At 36.6% G+C, this 20318-nt stretch overlaps 1 protein-coding gene across 1 annotated transcript in view; it reads right to left on the reverse strand.

Moving 5' to 3' along the window:
* Positions 1–20318, reverse strand: part of ESR1 (estrogen receptor 1) — a 162776-nt gene that overhangs the window by 37610 nt on the left and 104848 nt on the right. Inside the window, 1 exon segment of the mRNA XM_065631464.1 lies at positions 14723–15058. Within this exon segment, the coding sequence (XP_065487536.1) occupies positions 14723–15058 (336 nt within the window).

The raw sequence follows: 20318 nt of genomic DNA on the forward strand, positions 1-20318 counted from the left end.
ATTATAATAATAACAACTACTGTATAAGATAATTGGTAGTGAAGGCTGCCTAACAGTTTGCTAGTGAAAGTTTAGCATACAGTTTTTATAAAGCAATAAGGGAGACATATATGTATTTTCTGTACAAAAAAACAAGCACTTCAAATGATCAGCAAAAAGCAATGTTCATTGTCACACAATATATTTCTGCAACACTGTATAGCAGTAATTTAAAGCATGTTAATTATCAGTCATGCCAGGACTATGATCCAGACATCTGAGACTCTGGCTACACTTTAAGATGCTACTTTATAGTTCTTTTATCACTGAGAGCTGTGCTATTACGCACAGAGCTCAGGCTCACAAATAAAATGCACAGTGCATCTGCATACTGAGAACAGGACAACAGTAGCTGTTCCCAGTGATTTAGGTGCAGGAACAGGCAATCAGCTGCATGTGAAGGCTTTTCTTTTGAAGAATGTCCTCTGAATCTTTCCCTGCACAGGTGAAGAAGGATACTACAGAAAATTTATTAGCTGCTGACTAAAATATGCAGTATGAAGTCATACGTCTTTTCTTTATCGTGTCTGCAGCAGTCAATTACATGACTCTAAAGTTATATCAATACTCAGGCCAGTTGCAAGAGGTTTGAGGGGTTTTTTTTTTAGAATTTTGTCATTTTTGTAAGAGGTCACTGCTATGCAAAATGTTTTCCATCAAAAGTAATCCAGCTAAAACCAATTGTGGGGCTGGCTATGCATTCTTGACTGACTTTTACGAACCCAAAAGACATGCTCATAAATACAAGCTGCCCTCTACTTCGTTCTTCCCCCTCCCACTTCTCCCCCTCCTTGCCCCACCAGAGCTGCTGCTCTCCTGATCTGTTCTGCTGTTTTAACTGCTCAGCCAACTGAAGAAATAACCCAGCAAGAAGGAGGAGTGTAAAAGTTGAGCGACTGGCAGTCAGGGAGCACCAACCGCCTCGAATGGTTTATGCTTTGTGTAAACCTGCCCCGAGACTTGAGGTCATGTCCAGCATGACTTGGGTATTTTTGTATGTTCAGCTGCATCCAAGTGAGCATGAGGTTTTCAGCATTTGCTTGACCTCCTTACTAAAGTACAAGGCTGTGCTTCAATCACAATCTAAGTCAAATGTAAATGATGGTTTTGTGGTTGTCGAGAAAAATCATTTGAGGCAAAAGGTCTCTTTAAACAATTGCTCATCAAGTTTTTAAGCAAACATATAGTCACTGGAAGCGGGAATAGGAAGAAGACTGAAGTAGACTCTTTCGCAGCTTTCTAAATGACCCCAGCACGCCCTTGCAAGGTTTCATATGGTCTCTTCAATACAGTTATCAGGGGAGAATTTTAAAGGCAAAGATCAACCTATGAGACTTCCCAGTTCTCTTCCTCTTTCACAGAGTGCACCTACATGCTTTGATTACATCCTTTTACTAATTTCACAAGCACTTGCATTGGCAAAGGTGCTTTGGAGGGGGCAGTACTTTCAGAGCATCAGCGGGAGCAGCAGGATGGTGTTTGGCGTGGGGCTCTGCCGGCTCTGGCTCAGCACTGGCCGGGCCAGCACCACATGCCTGGTGTTCCCTGGGGCTCCGGGAGACAGGCCCTGCTGCAGGACGAGGGCTCTGAAAAACCTCAGTGCGGGCAAAGGCAATGCAGATATGTCACATGGTCTAATCGCCATCTGGGTGACACAACAGGGGTGGCAAGTGAACAAAACTCAGTTAAAGTGAGCCTGGAGACCTACTGTACCATAGGCAGCTCACATCTCTGCCCCTCATTTTTTTCACAAATGTTAGGGTATAAAAATATGTCCTTTGTTGCATTTTTTTATCCTTTTTGCTCCATTAATTATAAGTGCTATAGGAAAGACCTGAAGGCTGTCATAACACAATAAACAACATCTTGGAAAAGAGCCAAATTTACTTTTACAAAGTAACACAATTATTCAGCTTCAGCCATTCTTCTAAATTAACATTATTTATTTATTGACATAATTAGAAGCTGAAATTAAATGTTTTTAACCTTATTCTTTCTGAACGTCTCTAAAATCCTGGGTTTATACACCCGATTATTTCTAATAATTTATTTTAAGAATTAAATTTTCACCATTTCAGATTACATCTCCATCCATGCCTGGAAGCTTGAGAATTATCAGTTTTGAATTTAACAACTTTTTTGACTACAATGACTTTTCACATGATGGAACTGGGAGGGCTACCCTCTCCCCTCCTTCATTCATACAATCCGGTGAACACAGCACTGAGGTTTCTGCTCCACAGTCTATTCTATCCCAGGATCTACTGTACTCACCTCTGAACCGATTATCATTCATTGTGGTGGCATCTGGAACTAGCAGAAAAGAGAATTATTTTGCAACCCATTGAAAAGAGGGAGAAACCGTCAAGTCTGCAGTGAACTTGAAGCTTAAAACTGCTTCAATACTACAAATAGAAATTGCTCAGAACATAATGTGCTGTACCCAACAAATTAAGCATAACCTCAGAGTTCATGGTCTGGTCATTCTTTATAGTCAATTAGGAAGTAAAACTAGCTTGACTAAGGCACCTGCATCCATTTTATTTTTTCAGATTGTTCACTTCTGGAGAAGCCTTATTTTTGTCTACTGCACTTGTATGTGAGTAACAGAAACTATGTATACATATTCTTTCATGTTCATTACCTTGGCTGGTACCTACACCAAAACAGAAATACAAGCATATATAAATAAGGCTCAAATGTTTATTTTCCCACCTATTCTTTTCAACTCTACATGACTGGTTTTGAACAGAACCCAATCTCTGAAAAGTTATCCAAGAAAATGTAATGACACATCAAAGAGAAGAAAGACAGCAAAATTAATTGCAGCAATTTCCTTTAACCACTACAACAACAAGAGCATTTTAGCAGCTGTGTGGGAGTGTCATCATATGACAGAGCAAAGGAATACATTACAGTGAAAGCAAGACACTGGAATGCAGCTGGTCATTTGTATTAATTTTGTTGTCCAGGGAAATCTATTATAGTAAGTTAGCAAGCAGCATGTTTCCAGAAAACATATCATTCACTTAAGTCTGTTTGCTTGCACATTCTCCTTCAATTGATAACAAATCCAAAGCACATTTCAGCATCTTCAAAGCCTCAGGCAACCTCAGGAAACTGTTGCACGGACAGGGCATAGGTGTCTATACAAAACACGGGTGTTGCACTTGGAGAACCACCACCTTGTATTCAAGCTCCTATACTGCCTCCTGAGACATATTCTGTAGCTAGAGCTGGTTGGAAGCACTCTGACCAAACATTTTACGTTGGCAGGTGACAGGCTGATGAGTATAAAACACTCTGGAGAACGTATCAGATTTCACAAAATAAAAATAAACAAATAAAACCAGACTGGTTTCTACCAGGGAACACAGAGTGTCTACCTCATTTACCTCATCTCAGTTTTCAGTACTCCACCAGGTACCTGTTCCTACTCAGCATTGTGAAAGGTGTCTAAAACTTTATGAAAACTAGGACACTTTTTTCTAAAATTGTCTTATTTTCTTTTTAAACAGATGACTAAGATATTCAAAATCTTAATGAAGAGTATTCTTTCACATTGAATAAAATATTTCATTTCACCTGAAATAGTTATTATCTAGCAAAAAAGTCAAAAAATGTCATTTTGTATTAAGTGAAAATGATTCTTTTTTAATGTTTGATCTGCCAGGGAACAAAGAAATTAATTATTTGCACAACTCTGATGGAGACATCTGGAAAATCTTTGGAACAGTGTACAAGCTCATCCAAACTAACTGGATATAAACCCTATTTGTCATCCTGTGTCAGGACTGGAAAGTTGCATGGAATTCCATTACATTAAAAAAAATCACAGTAGTATCTTCTAATAAGTACAATAGCAGAAATTAAAGATTAGAAGAAAAACGTCTAACTTAAAATTCAAAAAGTTTCCCCCAGAATTATATATTCTTTTTTTTTTTTTCAAACTGTTAAGAAAGGGGTAGTTGTGATCTTTCTCATTTACAGAGAAAACTGGATTTCTTTTTTTTTTTTCTCTCACCTGCATATGGAATGTGAGTTTAATAGGTTCCTCATGGATGAAAACAAAACCTGTAGCTCAGATCAGGAAATGGAGCTGCTTCACACAGTTCATATATAGGCTTGGAGATCATTTTATGAATAGCATCACCATACTGACCCTCAAAGAACAATTTGGTTCCTGTCCTCAGAGGCAGAACTGTGTTTGGTGTAGGAACTCTGAGGCTGGAAATATCATCTGATTGCTACCCAAATGATGTTGCCTGCATATGACGACATCCAGAAGGTTCTTGAGATCTCATTATATATTTCTACAGCTCATATATGTTCATAAGCATGTGCAAACACACTTAAATATAGTCCTACACCTATAATCATCAGTTATTCTCAATCTGCTTAGAGACGCAGAAGAGATGAGACACAGTGTCAGGCTGGCAGGTTGTTAAGAAGGGGGAAATCAGCTCATCAGCATTATACGGAACTACTTCTGACATCCCATTATTGAATTATTTCAGGGCAGTTTCTGAGAAGATAATATGTCTCCCACTTACTTGAAATCAGCAGTTAAAAGTTATTCCACAGCATTACTTGTAAATAAAATATCTTCTAGGAAAGCTGTTAACAATTATTCACTGTCAGATGAAGAAGAGCAGATCTGAGTTTATCAGACTCCAATGATGGAGTTTTACCAAAATCTTGCAGAAGCTCTACTACTGATTTAAAAAAAAAAAAAAAAGAAAAAAAACAAGCCTCATTTGGATTTTAAAGAAAAGAGCACTCTGACTGAACTGTCTGATGAAATAAGACAGTAAGGGAAATGTATTTATATTGCCTGGTGATGTCTCATTCAAATGTCAGGATGTCTGTCCAACACTTGATTAAAATGGGTCAAAAAAACCCATAGAATGGGGCAAAGGTACAAAAACAGAGAAGACAGCTAAGAAACATAAATTATTTGAAAAAAATAAGCATTTTAATATATTACATTATTTCAGACTTAGATATAATTAATTATTCCTTAGACATACTCAGTGGTATCAAAGATTGAAGTCCAGGCTGGCCAGGGCTCTGAGCAACTCGATCCAGTTGAAGATGTTCCTGCTCATAGCAGGGGGATTGGACTAGTTGACCTTTGAAGGTCCCTTCCGACCCCAACTATTCTATGATTCTATGATAAATGAACAGCCAGTCTTTGCTTCCTAGGAAGTAAAGTCTCTTGTACCCCAGGGATGGAAGCAAACGTAGGAACTATGAATCTCTATGAAGTGGGACACATTTTTATATAACTGTTCTGGCATTTGTCTAACCTTTCAAAGCAGGGCGCGAGGGGAAAATTACTGCACTTCCTCTTCCCTTTGACTCTTCAACCCCTCACAGCTCTGGCACAGCATTATGGAAAATGTTACAGATCAAGCAGAAACATGCAAAGTAGAAGCTCTACAACACCTACTTCAGCAAGTAGAATAAAAGCTGTAAATGGTACAAGTAACTGGAAGATTCTTGCCTTTCATACAGAAAATATTGGAAAAGACCTCTCTGTTGAACTGGAAATAAAGAGAAATTAGACTAGGAAAAGGCTTGAGTTAGAGATGTATGTTACTATTGGCAGTACAGATGCATGGGTATTTCTTTCTATCACACTTACATTAATACCTGCCTGTTCATTCCCAGTATACTGTCACTGTCACACTTGAACTGGCACAACTACATTGCGCTGAACTGGACTGGAGAGCTCTGACAAGTTATAGGCAACCCAAAACACACATGAAAAAAAGGTTTATTTTTAACCCAGCTCAATCCCACTACTTGCACAGCCACTCGAACCCAGCGGAGTAGAAGGGTAGGAACTGCTCTAGCTGGTGTTGCAGCTGGAATACTTGTGAAACTACAATCCCACAAAGTAGGTGCTACGAATGTCTGTGAAGCTCATAAGAAATGCTACCTTCATAGCAATCAAAGGAGATTTCTGAAATAGGTCAGAAATGCAATAGTATATTTGTTTATATTAATATGGCAATATTATGATTTTAGCTTTATTCTGGTCAACTGTTTCTAGTTCTAGTTTCTGTTAGAGACTGTTCAATGTCTTAGTAAACACTTGGCTCTCTTGCCAGCAGCCCATGTAGCCACTTCTCTATTTGCAACCATGTTTTCTGAGGGGCAGCAGCTGTTGGAGAAGATGCTTCATTGTTAGGCTATTGGTAAAATTTAATATTCTCCAGAAATTTTCTAATTAACTTAGAATGCCACATTCCTTATCTTTTTAAATCAATTAAAATGAGATTTCTTGAATTTTAATTTTATAGATCATCTCCTCAAACACTCTAGAATGCCATTTAAGAGAGGACACAACACATTTTGTCTAGAGTTTAAGCAAGATTTTGAACAGCACTTTTCCCTTTGTCTATACAGTAATCTTGCTCCTGTGCCTCACGGCTTCCTACTGGACTAACTGCAAAAACTCCAAACCAAAAATCTCAAGATGCAGAGACAAAAATCACTGAAATTTCTACTAACATGTACCTTCTTTTTCTGAGGTCAGCCTGCTCACAAGGAATACCAGATACCCAGGAGAATCACTGTGCACTACCCAACATCCTGAGCAGTGCCCCTCTTGGGTGGGGAAAGGGAGCAGGACACTGAGCCAAAGTCAGTATCTTGATTCCTCCCTCCTGTTTCCAGGACTCCAAGAGGCTTAAGAAGCTTTAGGTCTAGACCCAGCCCCTAGCTGCAGTGATAAATAATTCATCTTCGTCTCCCTGCTGAGGGCTGTGATGGACTGCTATGTTTCTCAGAAGGAACAGAACTTTCCATAAGGAAGAGAGAAGGCAATATTTTGTAAGGTAATCACAGATTCTCAATCCCACTCCACTGTGGGATGTGCTTTAACTTGCTTTCACTAGCTTAAATTTACAGCAGTCCATAACTAACACACAGACAAAACAAGACACTCTTTACATACACAGTTCATTTCCTGGAGAGATAATCAAAGAAAATAAATGAGCTGCATAACAGATGTGTCATATAATGCACCATTGCAGCAATACAGACGGGCTAAGAGGCTATCCAGAAGAAGCCTGCAATAAATCTTTCGTAATTATTTCTATGTATCTTAAAACCTCATATATATCTAACGTGAGATTTTAGAGAATGACCCACTTGAACAGAAAACTAATACTAATACAGATGATACTAAAATAACCTCTAAACTGGAATTACAGCTGATTGTGCTGAGAGATGTAGTACTGGAGAGAAACTAAAAGAATTAGGCTGAAGTTATTAAACATCAAGTAAAAAGGGCCAATTTATGTGAATTATGTGAACAGGGAACAATGGAGATGTGCGCATGCACATACATATCACATCAGTGCTTTCCAACAATCGCATATTCTTTTTGTAAATTATTTTAAGAAATAAATAAATCAGGAGGGATCATTACTTACTGTTTACTTAGAGTGGAAATTAACGAGTGTTTCTTGGAAAGCTCCAGGGTTCAGCATAGCTGAAGACGCTAAGACAGATATGTTCATCCAAGAGTGTAAATTACTTATCAACCAAAGAAAAATAGCAGGAAATGTTTTTATAAAAGGATCGTTGCTTTTAAAAATAAAATATTACAGTTTAAGAATTTAATTTCCTTAAGTTTTGGCTAAAAATATAAAAATTATTACTGTGGATGCTCATTTTTGCCTCTTTGTTTGCCAAGACCAATAGAATATCATCTTCAAACATTTATTATCAAACGAACTTCTGTGTTATTGAACACCCAATGAACTCCAATATGTAAGTAGCTCTTGTTTAAAGATTGTTAGCTCCTTCTTACCTGCTGCCATTATATAAAAAACAGGTAAACAAGGTTACTTACAGTAAGTCAATTTTGGTTACTGAAGATATTTGTTCTTTGAGACAGATTATTGGGAAGCCCCAAAATTCAAAACTCTGGAATTAAAATAGTTCCTACTCTGCAGAGTTCTGAACAGAGTCAGCCTTGTAACAGCACTTTGAGTCTTGATTTTAAAATCACTGTGTACATAAGGAACTTTACATACGTGGAGTAGTTCCATAATCTTAATAAATGTGTTTGGATATACGCATACTTGTAGGAACAGGTATTTACGGGCTAGGTTTGCCTTCAGATTTAAATTTAAACTTCAGCACATACTCTGTTCAGGGATATTTAGGTGGAAAGATATTTGAGGTTCACCACCCTAAAGAAGGCTGTTTAAAAAAAAACAAACACACACCACAAATCTGGAAAACTACAGAATTAGCTTTAGGAGTTTGTAAAAATAGCTAGCAAAAATAAGAAAAAAAAAAAAAAGAAATGTTGCAAGCTATGTATTAGAAAAGTCTCAAGGATATACCTCTGAGCTTATTCAAAGGTCCTCTAAAGAAAGATTCAAAGTGGTTCTCTAACTACCTTTCCTTTTCTAACTCTGTTTCCCTTGACTGCAAATTTATGAAAATGAAATTCCCCAATTTGAGTATATTATTGTGATCTCCACTGCCAAGAAACTCATGGGGAAGAGGTGGGGCATGAAACTCAAAGGCTGTGGCTTGGAAGATGAAATGAGACAGGGGAGGTGAGTAGACAACATCCCAAGGCTCTTTCTGTGGCAGAGGGAACAGGCAGCAACTAGACCCTTCCACTTGGAAGAGCCTCTGGAAAAACTGCTGCCCTCCAGCAAGAGCCCTAGGAATGAGTAAGAGGCCCAGGACTGAGCTGCTGAACTCACTGGTGGGTCATCTGACTGAGTCCCAGGATCTTCTTCCTTTGGTCCTCTTGCATGTGTTCTCTTCTTTTTCTCCCAGCTGGAGTCTCCTTGATGCTGGTCAGCTCACTAATCCTAGTCCTGGTGCATTTATCTCCCCTTCTATATCCCTAATTGTAGGGTGGGTTGGACCCCAGAGGTCTCTTCCAACCCCAACCACTGTGTGATTCTCTGACTCCCAAGAGTTTGAAAACCATTGCATTAGGGTACCTCTTAAACTTCCAGTATCACAGTTGTTATTCAGACCCTGATCTTTTTTTCTCCTGCTATCATCTTCTTCCAGTCTTCAGCTAGTGAAAGCACTGCCACATTTTTGTACCCACAGATACCTGCAGCCAAAGTTCATGCTCCTTTCCAAGCACTTCTGCTGAACTGCTCCTTCTCAGCTTTGGCTTTTCCCAGTCTGACATAAGCTCCTGACGTAGGTAACTCTGTCAGATGTCTCCCTGTCCTGTACAATCAGCATCTTCCCCTCTGTCTCTCACTGGCGAACCATTGTGCCACATGGTCTGAACCTTTTCTCTCACTTAAATTTCTCTACAGGAGAAAATTCACCTCATTGTGTTTCAAAAGCACTAAAAGACAATTCTACAGATAATGAAAATAAAATCTATTTACAGGAGTGGGTTTGTCTCATAGAGTACCCAAAAGCTGGAGGAGGATGGAAAGGTTGGGTTTGGTTTTACACAACGTAGACATGAAAGACTAAAGATGCTTCCCAGACTAAGAAAACAGAAATGGAAAGCTTTTCTTTCATATTCAACAATTTTAACCCTGCTGCCTTGCATAATTGTGCTATTGTATGATACCTCTCAGTCTGATGTTCAAATTCAAATGATAAGTGATTACCTTATTCCATTATAAGGATTGATTCTTAACTCTCACATTCATGGTAGCGAATTGAAACTTCACAGAAATTAAATTCGCAAAAAGCAGCTATAAATTAAGATCCAGATGCTTGTTACAATTTCTCTTTTGCTTACAGATCTATTTGCTTCCTCTGTTTTTCCCCCATGAAGTCAAGGGAGCAGTTGGACTATCACTTCAACAGATTAAACAGATAAGCAGAGTGGCAGGGTTTTTTAATAACATTTTACAAATCTTCACAGCAAGCCCATTAGTCAAAGGAGAAGACACTACAAAGCAGATATTTTGGAAGATTTATTCAAAATTATGACATGAATAGCAAGCCATTCTTTTTTTTAAGCAAAGTGTAAATCACTGCCAAGAGGATCACTGTACTTAGAAGCTCTGTAACCTGCCCTGCACCTAAAGACATCTACGGTTATTAACACACTCCACTCTTGCATAAGATTTCTTTCCTTCCACTGCAAGCTGACTTTTTTTTTTCCCAAGATTTGGTGTCACTGGAGTGCAATGTAAAATTGTGGCTATTGTTGGCCTCTTTACACACTGTTCCTAATTTAACCAACAGAGCAGTTTAGAAGGTCAAATAGGAAAACAATATCTTAAGAAAAGAGCAACTTTTGTGGCTTTGAAATAAAAAAATCAGTGCCAAAATGTTTATCTCCTCGGTTCATGAAGCCATAAAATAAGTACAGCACCGTGAATCATATCAAAACTTCAAAGCTTGTATGCCCAGCGTACCATTTTAGGGCTATTAAGTTGTACAACTACTGTACCTGTAGTAAATAGTTATACAAGATTGTAGCAGCAGTGCCAAAGATTTCACCCAACAAAATTGCCTTAAAGCTACACCCTTTACCATGAGCTCACTGTATAAGCTCATAATGTCTCTTACCATCTCAAGAGCTTCTCCGCAAAAAAAAAAAATATTGACCATTGCATTGGAAATAACAGCTTCCTTTGGAGAATATAGTACTCTAAATATAGTTATTAAATGATAAATGTAGTAAGTGAATAAAGAAATACAATAAGTTAATTACTTTGGTATATCAGCATTTCTATGGAAAAGTGAAGTAATAGTTTTTCTCATTGCATCAAAGACCATGATGAAAATTCACTAAACTAAAAAACCTCATTCTATGAGGCTGAAGGTGGTATTATATCCCCAAGGTATTATGTAAACTAAGAAAACAGAAAGCCACATCTTTCAGGAAAACATGATTCTGAAATGAGCAGAACATTTTTTCATCTACGCTGATAGTTTGCATAGATGTGATTTTTAGTGATTTGTCTCAATTAAATGGTAAAAGGCTCAAATTATATGTCTATGTACAGTCTAGCCCATCACAATCTGTTTGCACCCACCTTATATGCAACTGCTGGGGTAATCAGAAGGCAACACTGGTGTTACAGAGGCCATCTGGGAGGACTTAAGCCAAGTCCTCAAGTCCTGTGGGGCATCCTGAATTTTTTGCATATGTCATAGGACACTGTACAAGATTTTTGTTCATGTAATCTGGCAAAGACACTTGCATCAGTGGCCAAGATTTTAAAGGAATATTAAAACAAGCTTTTATGCTCTTGGCATATTATGAATTGCATTGTCATGGGAGAACTTTGTTATGACCTCAGTTAACAATCATGTTATACTTAAATATTGAAGATCATTTTTTAAGGTTATGCACAAGAAGCTGCCACAAGTTCTCTTTTCCTCAGCATTTTTTTAACACCACTAAGATTGCAGAGTCAATTTAAGCAAGTTTGAACTAATACTGAATAAGTTGCAATGAAGATTTGGACCAGTTCTCACCTTCCCAGTTAGGGCATGTCTGCAGAGATGCTCACTCCATTTTTGAAGATCATCCTCAGCATGGTTTTATAACAGATCTCTCTATAACATTACACTATGTAGTCCATCATAAATTAATTTTCTTTTTCTTTTTTTGTAGAATAGATTAATTTCTATCCAGTACATCTTCTAACTAGCTGTTTCTTATTCCATGCCCACTTATCTACATAATCAGAAAGATTAGCTGACCAAAACAATGTTTTTACTAGTTGCTTTGACACACTCTCTCCTCTTTAAAGCCTACACAGCGAAATAAATTCCAGTCATGCCCCTGAAAGTCCTTACATTTTTTGTAAGCTGTATCTCCATTGCGTTTCTGCTTGGTTCATATAACTTTTTTCCTTCCTCAACAAACATGCTTTCAACCCAGCCACTCATATTGCCGGTGCTCTTTCGTTTCCATCAGGTAAGAGCCTGCATTTAGATAAATGAACTTGTGCAATGCTTCCAAGTCTTGAGAGGTATACATAGGAGAGGATTTTTCTTGCAACTGCTTTTTTTTTTTTTTTTTCACCAGTAAAGAGCACATTCACTTTGTAGAAAAAGATGTTTTTACCCTTGCTTTCAAAGCTTGAAACTTTAGTAAATCAGCTGAGAAAATAACTGAGTGGAACCCCACAATGTTGTTGCACAAAATACTTCACCTAACAGAAAAAAGTTATTCAGTTCCTCTGTTTATGCATACAAAAATCCTCTCTAATTAAGCGGTATTGCATAATACCTAGTAATAACGGAGTACTCAAAGGCAACATACCATGGAGGTGAAAATATGACATATTGCCAGACACATTTCTCTTAAAGTACATTAACTATCAGAACATTCCAGCAGAAAGAAACAGGCAAACAGTTGAAGCAAAGGCCCTGTCTTTGAAAGGTGATCAGTGCTTCTAAGATTTAGTATCAGCAACTAAGGACACTCGGTGTTTTCTAGGGACCAAATGAGAGATCCAAAAATAAAATATTTAAGCACCTAGCTCCAAAATTCCTACTCACAAAGCCCTGTAGAGAGCCCCATTTTAGAGGCAGGTAAACGATTGTGCCTCAATACTTTAAAATCAGCTTTCTAAAATACTTTAATTTCTGATTTTGATCATACATACAGTCCTCTGAGACACAACACCAAGAATCAGTTAGGTGTCCAGCACTTTCAGAATCCTCAAACTACTCATATTCTGTCTCTTGTGCTTTAGGACTTCCTCTTGGTATGATTTTCAGTACAGTGCCTAATAGATCAAATTATGACAGGGAAGGGATTTTGGTTTGTTTTGGTTTTAACCAAAGTTTACACCATTTATATCAAACCTCACCTGTTATAGTACCAATTAATGTATAAACGTAGAATAATTTCATTTGGCTTAGTTTCTTCTCAGGAGCTACTCAAGCAACTAACAGGCACATTTATTTAAATTTAAAATATATTGGATATTCACAAATAGTTGATAACTTTATCCATTTAATTTTCCAATTTCAGAAGCTTTGCTAGAAAATAAAAGATGTATTGGGTAAACCAGGAAGTTTTTTGATCTTCACCAGATGTTATCATCTTGTGACAAGCAGTTTTAGAGAGACTTCTGAATGAAAAACAAATCTGAGTTCTCTAACAGTGTTGCTTTGTATCTGAACACATTTTCATTAATTACATTAATTATCAAAATAAAATGTCATAGAAGACAAATGTTTCCCGTTGGACAACATAATGAATTTAGAATTTGGTATATTCATGTTGAATGTAAATTAATGGATTTTAATAGACTTAGACCAATTACATATCTAAAAATCAGTAGAAAAGTAATTTGAATTCATCTGTTTTGATACTGAATAGCTTTAACACTATAGACATATGTTTATTTTTCAAAAGCATTTTGTAAAGACATGATCCAAAGCATACTTAAGAGAAGAATGCACCCTTGACTTGAGCAGACTGTGGATCAGGTCTTAACCACTGTGACTTTGTCAAGAATAAAATTCTCAGGTGATTTCTTATAAGATACAATGAGAAATGAAACACACACAGGTTCTCATTGATCATAGCTGGAGCCCACAAAGTGACAACTGAAAAGTGGTAAAAAGGAAACCCATGGGGACTGGAAAAGACTCAGATTTTATGGGTTATTGATTTACCAGGAAGATCCTTGCCAAATTTAAATGAAGGAAAACAGAAAAATAGCATAACCTGGGAGTAACGCACCATGTGAGTGAGAGCCGTGGTAGTGTTCTCTAACACCCCTTCATAAAGCAGCCACATAATTTTAATGAAATAAATGGCTACAGTAAAAATTTTAGAAACCAGAATCCCAGTGAATTTTAAAGTATAAATTACCATGTATGCCGGCATTTTACAAAGCTAAAAATAGAACACGTGCAATAAGTTTCTAATAAACATTTAAATATTAACTTATAAAAGGTAGTTTTGTAGACTGAAATTTTAAAAGGTGATGAACTTCAATTACAAAACTACTTTCTCTTTTGATTGATATAAATTAATTAAACCACACGAATGAATGTGTAACATACATTCAACAAAAAATGTTACATCCCTTCCACAATTCTGTAATTCCCTTCCAGAAAAGAGAAGTCATAGTTCAGCAACCATGATGCACCAAAATGGTAAAGATAAAAACATATAGTTCCAGTAGTAAAAAAAAAAAAGAAAAAAAAAATCATACAAATATTGCTATTCTGGCTCTGTTTTTCAGACACAAAACTCATGGAAGATCTGTAATTCATAGTCAAAAAGGTAAACTGGCAATTAAACAAATATTATTAACATTTATTGGCTCAGTAGTGATTCTGGATTTATAGTTTCCATTACACACATGAGAGTAACCCTTTTTTGAAAAAGAATCTAAATAATTAACATAATTTGATTAGATAAAATATATATTAGATTTGGCTTTTAGTAATCTGTTTTAATCTTTAATTTTGCTGGTTTTTATCTGAAAGAAAAAGGATTTGCAATCAAAAAACCATCCATAAAGACAGAATAAATATTTCTTCAAAAGTCACTTACGTTGCACTATAGTTTTTTATCAACCAACATAACATAAAATTTGTGATTTTTTTTTGTGTATTTGTAGTTAAGTGAAAAATTTGCATTAACTTAGGATACGTAGTGTGAAAAACAGGATGTATTTTTTCTGTTGGTATTGTCATGTTGAGGCTTTTATAGTCCATTGGGGCTTTTTTTCCTTACCTGGAACTCTCTTTGCCCAGTTGATCATGTGCACTAATTCTCTGTCTGCAAGGTTGGTCAACAGGGTCATCATAGAGGCTTCGTTGAATGGTCTATTTGGGTCATATTCAGAATAAACTATGGGTGGCTCAGCTTCCAGCAAGGCACTGACCATCTGTTCTGCCGTCAGGGACAGGGCCGGACTGTTCTTCTTGTTATGTTTGACCACCAGTGGACTTGTCCAAATGGTGGGAGCTCGCAGCTCGGTAGAAGAAGCCTCCCCGTTCCTGGAATCCTGCTCGTCTCTTTGCCGTTTTTGTTTCATCATTCGCCCACCTCTGCGATCTTTCCGGATTCCTAGAAACACACAAGAACATAATGAACTCCTTTCCTTGAACATATGTATTGCATACACATGGCTTGAGCCAATCAGCAGCTGCGGTTGATAGACCCAGGTAGCATTTATTTTCTGAAGACTTCTTCCCATATATGGAATCTTACATGAGTAGTTGGAGAGAAAAACTATTTTTTAAAGTATAGTATCAGGAATAGTACACTCCTTCCTAAAATTCACATCAGTTGGGCTTACATAGGGCTTTAAACTAGTGACACTGTATAGCTGCTTAGCCCCACAAAACCAAGTCAGTAATTGGGAATAAATAAATGTTTCTTTACAGTACAAACTTTGAAGTATGTCTCAAACTCCAGCAGACAACTATGCAATGAATGATCAATAATAACTTTATGATCTGGGTGGGCCAGATGGATAACAGAAGTAGCTCTCAAAAACTATCCAAGAAAGTTTTGTTGAAGTTCACCAATTATTTTAAATAATATCATTCTATTACTGCATCTGTGATCTTCACAATTACATAAAAACCATCTAAAAAAGCTCCCATTATAAGATGAGCTTATACAGTAATAAAGAATGCCATATAAGTAGATAAACAGAAGTAAGAGAAGGAAAGATAATTGCAACCTCAGAATCTAATGTGGGAGACCTACTGTCAAAAGGCTGTAATAACTGCAACAGAAATAATCTTTGTCATTACATTTCTGCAATGTTCTTAGCACTGTATGACCCTAAGCCTTGGGATATTATCAAGTCAGCCATACCAATTAGAACAACAACGCAAGACCTTACAGTGGAACAAAATCTCCCTTTGTGGAAAGGTTACAAGAAAAATATAATGATAAAGCCCACGTGGGCTACAACCATAAAGGGAAGATTAAGTCTGGCTCCAAGTGGAGGAGGCACATGCATTCTGAGGCTGAGTTAAAAACTTAAATCAATCATCAAATAGGGGTGAGGGACAAGCAAGTAATAAGGAAAGCACACAAGGAATTGAGCTGCAAGGACAAGGCAGCTTATGATGAGAGTTATTCTGGAGTTCTCATGCAATGTGGAAAAGCAGCACTAGTCCCACTTTGAAAATCAAAAGAAGCAGCAGTATCTGTAGAGAAGGAGAAGGGAAACTATTCAAATAACAGAGAAGAAAGAACAATTTTTAAAAAACTAAACAAAAACAGTTTTGAGAACTACTGGCACTTACAAGCAATGAATACACGTGTTTCTGATGTGTGGAGGAGTGGGAAACAAAAGCTTTGTGCAGCTTTTTTCACACCACGAAAATGTAAACCTTTAGATTTCCAGTCTTTGCTAGCAGCATCTTCATCTCTCATACAATATTCCTTCATATAAATGTTAGATCATATCAGCAGGTGTCCTTTCCCAATCTCAAAGGAACAGAGGGGATCTTTAGATCTGTTTGCCTCTTTCCTTTAATACGGTGATATTTTCACTGAATTAGTACTTGAAGATTAAGCACTTTGAGTATAATTCATTCAAAATCTAGTAGGCCTCCTGATTCTATTCTATTAATCTTCCCAGATAAAGTGCATTCAATAAATCTTTCATCACTCCTACTACTTAACCCCTCTACATTTTCCCATTTGTTAAACTAGTTGTAAGCCAAAGTCTCCAGTGCATTGCTGCTCCTATTTTTCACTCAGCAATACCCATTTTTCCTAACACTAAACTGCTTCCGTTTAGGAGAGACAGGGAAAATTCTTGCTATTAAGAAAGAATGCAAGACTTATTTTGGCAAAACCTCATCCTATTATTCTCATTGGTAGCTTACTTCATTGGCATACTCAATAGAATCCATGCTCTATCTGCAACAGATATTTTTGTTGCATGCTTTATATAAATGTAATGGTTTTGAATTAAAATTGCCTGTGAAACATGCAGACATAATCATGTGAACAAAACTACATGGTTCATACACACTAAAACATTTGTAAACTTTCTCATAGCCTAAATTCAACAGCTGCTCACCTAGCATTTTTCTTTTGAAGAGTTAGAAGTGTGCTTGAGGCCTGTACTGTTCATTGTACTCATAAACAGATGGACTCAGAACTGACATAACTCAGAAACAAGATCTTGGGGTTAGAATAATACTATAAAGACATCAGATAAGTTAGTTTAGAAAGTAAATAGAAGGCTAGAAATTACTAGGAGAGGAAGGAAGGACAAAGCATGTTCATAAATCACAGATTTTATTAACTCATGAGGCACACTACAGTGAACACTGTCTGTAGTTCTGTTCTTCCCATTAAATACATCTATACATATATATGAAAGAAAAAGGGATAAGAGAAAGACAAGTAATTGATCCAAAGTGTGAAACAAGTTTGGCGCAAGAAACAGCTAATTTGCATGGGTCTGTGTGGCCTGTAACTCAGATACAACTACAAAATCAGGAGTAGGAAGAAGATGAATAAGGTACGAACACCGACACTTCTCTTCTCATACAAGATAGTATCAAATGAAACTACCCCACGCAAGGTTCAGGACAGACAAGGAGTTCTCTTTCACACCATGCAGAAAAAAATCTGAGAGTGTGAATAGATTAGAAGCTGGTGTATGTTAGAAAGCTGTAGGACAAATTTGCTGGAGAAAATATTCCATTAAGGGTTAATAAACACAAACAGGGCACTTTTGGCTTAAGTCTCCCTGGCATGGATTAATGGAAGATCAGAGAGGATTTTTTTGATTTTGCTTTTTACTTATTCCAGGCCAGCCTTGTTAAGCAAAACAAGGATGTGATGAGATTTTGACATAACACAGATAAGGTGTCAACTTGTAAGCACATTTAGCTGTTCACAAATTAACTAGATTCTAAATAAGAACAATAGTTTTATTTTTAATTTGTCTGCAAGGTTCCCACTGGCTTTTCATCACCTTGAAAAAAAGTGGTGCGTTGAGCAAAGTGGAACATAACCCATTTGGAGGAGATGCCCCACACAAATCCATTTTTACGTTTTTATTTCAAACATAGTAAGCCTACACTGGATTTTGTAGAGGCCAGATCTGAAAAAAGTCAGTAAGAGTATGCATTCCTTCTGCATCACATCAGCAGCTTTTATTATCACAGACAGAAAGGTCTTTGAATCTGTATAAGCATCATACTCATCAGAGATTTATAGAAATGACTACTAACTCTTCACCTAACCCCTAGATGGACAAGCAACATAGTGATTTTATTATTCATGTTCTTGGACCAAATAGGAGTGAGTATCTCTCTGAAAAATGCAAGTGCCTCCAAATCTCCTTCAGCTTAATCAAACTTTATCTCTGTTAAAAAGAGATAATAGTGATGCACAGTCACTAAATCCAAAAAAGACAACTTGATTATCAAGTTACAATTTCATTGCCAAAAGTACAACGATCATGTAGGGGTTTTTTTAAATGTATGAATGCATTAATTTTGATTCCACAGTTCAGCCAATAAAGGAATCTGACTTGCCAAATGTTATGAAAAACAATATTCTACCAAAAATGGAAGTACTATGTATACTGCAAAGCTCTAAAACAATTTCCACTTGAGTTTTAAAGCTACAACAGCCAAGATTTTCAAAGGCAGTTTTACAAAGCTTCATATGTAAATTCAGTCAGCCTTTTAGATACGGAGGCAGGTTTCAAAACTTCTGACTAATTATATACTCCAGCCAGTAGAACCTGAACAGCAATAAACTTGCATATGGACTGTGGAGTCAATGTTAATCAAACAAAACACTTCATCAGTGTTTTCCAACATGCGATTAAAACAAAACAGAAAATAAATTTTCCAGATTATAAAAAAAAAATTAAATTAGGAATGTAATGGATGAATATTGAATCTCAGCCACCCAACAGCCAGCTTCTTCCTATTTACTGCCAAGAGCAAAACTCCACCTTTATATCTTCAGTATTATGTAAAATATTCAAGAATATTTACAGGAAGAAGAGAAGAATAAAAAAATAGAATGAAATTTGCTTGGCTTTGTGTGAACCATCAAATTATGTGATTTAGATTTAAAGATATATGTATCTCAAATTGTATTCTACTTAAATATATTTTCTATGAACTGCTTTATATAATAATATTCAATTTATTGTTAGAAATTCTGTAGGAATACTTGTTGAGTAAAGAATGCTTATTGTTTGCAATAAATGGGAACAGATTTGATAAAATCCAATAAACTTTTCTTGGCACTAAGACTGAAAAACCCTGATCACTTGATAAAACTGAAACAGCCAAGATACTTTTATGTCCTTCTTATTGTTCACTATTCTGGAAATCCTAAACACAACAACTATTGCTCTTTGTCTTGTTTGGAACACCTACCTGCTATCTGGAAAAATTACTGTACTATTTTCATTAACACAATTAAAAATAGAACTTTCATGTTCTCTTTCCCCCATATGCACAACATTCACACCGCTTGTTCACACGAGGGGTGGGTATTAATAAAAAACCTGCGTCTGCCTGTCAGTTTAAAGCCCATTCACCTGCAGTCTATTTATTAACCCATCTCTTCATGCTCCATTTCAGTTGTGCTGGAGTTTGGAACGGCTTTCCAATAGCTGCAAGCAAAGGCTACAGTAGTGTTATTTTCTACAAACAGTACTTTTCTTTGGCAGTTAAAACTCTCAGGTGAATTGTATGTTCAACCTTATACTGTTTACCTGTAAATGTGGATGAAAAGAAGAAAACAAACAAACAAACCCACATTCCCCAAAACTTTTGGAATTAAACCTATCCCGGAAATCTACAGAGGTCTAGTCCTCTGTGGTTTAGTATACAGACTTTCAGTGAATCAGTTTTTGACTGTCTGTATCAGTGGTCATCAACCATTGAGAAGGCTCCAGGCACTTTACATGTGAATCCCAGCCTCACAAACACAAACTCTCCTTGATCTGCGATCTCCTGGATCACCTCAGAAGAGGTGAGATGTTAGCCCTGAGCAATGTCCACAACCAAAAAAACTTTGGACATTCTTTAAGTTTCTGTTTCAAATGCATCTCTGCACTTCACATTGCAAATGATCTGCAAAATCAGTTACTAGTATTATGATATACATATTTAACAGTGGCAAAAGAAACAAAGTTTTGCAATTTTCTGAAGGGCAAAATATACTAATAAAATTATACCATAAAGTGGTTCAATATAGGTTACACCAATAATTTATGTATTTTCTAACATTTGAGAATTTCACTTTGCAACTTTAATCAATCATTAATATACTTTATCAATATACATCATGACTGAACATATCATACACAGAAATTGAT

The sequence above is a fragment of the Caloenas nicobarica genome, chromosome 3, assembly GCF_036013445.1.
Source record: "Caloenas nicobarica isolate bCalNic1 chromosome 3, bCalNic1.hap1, whole genome shotgun sequence".
NCBI classification, from domain to species: Eukaryota; Metazoa; Chordata; class Aves; order Columbiformes; family Columbidae; genus Caloenas; species Caloenas nicobarica.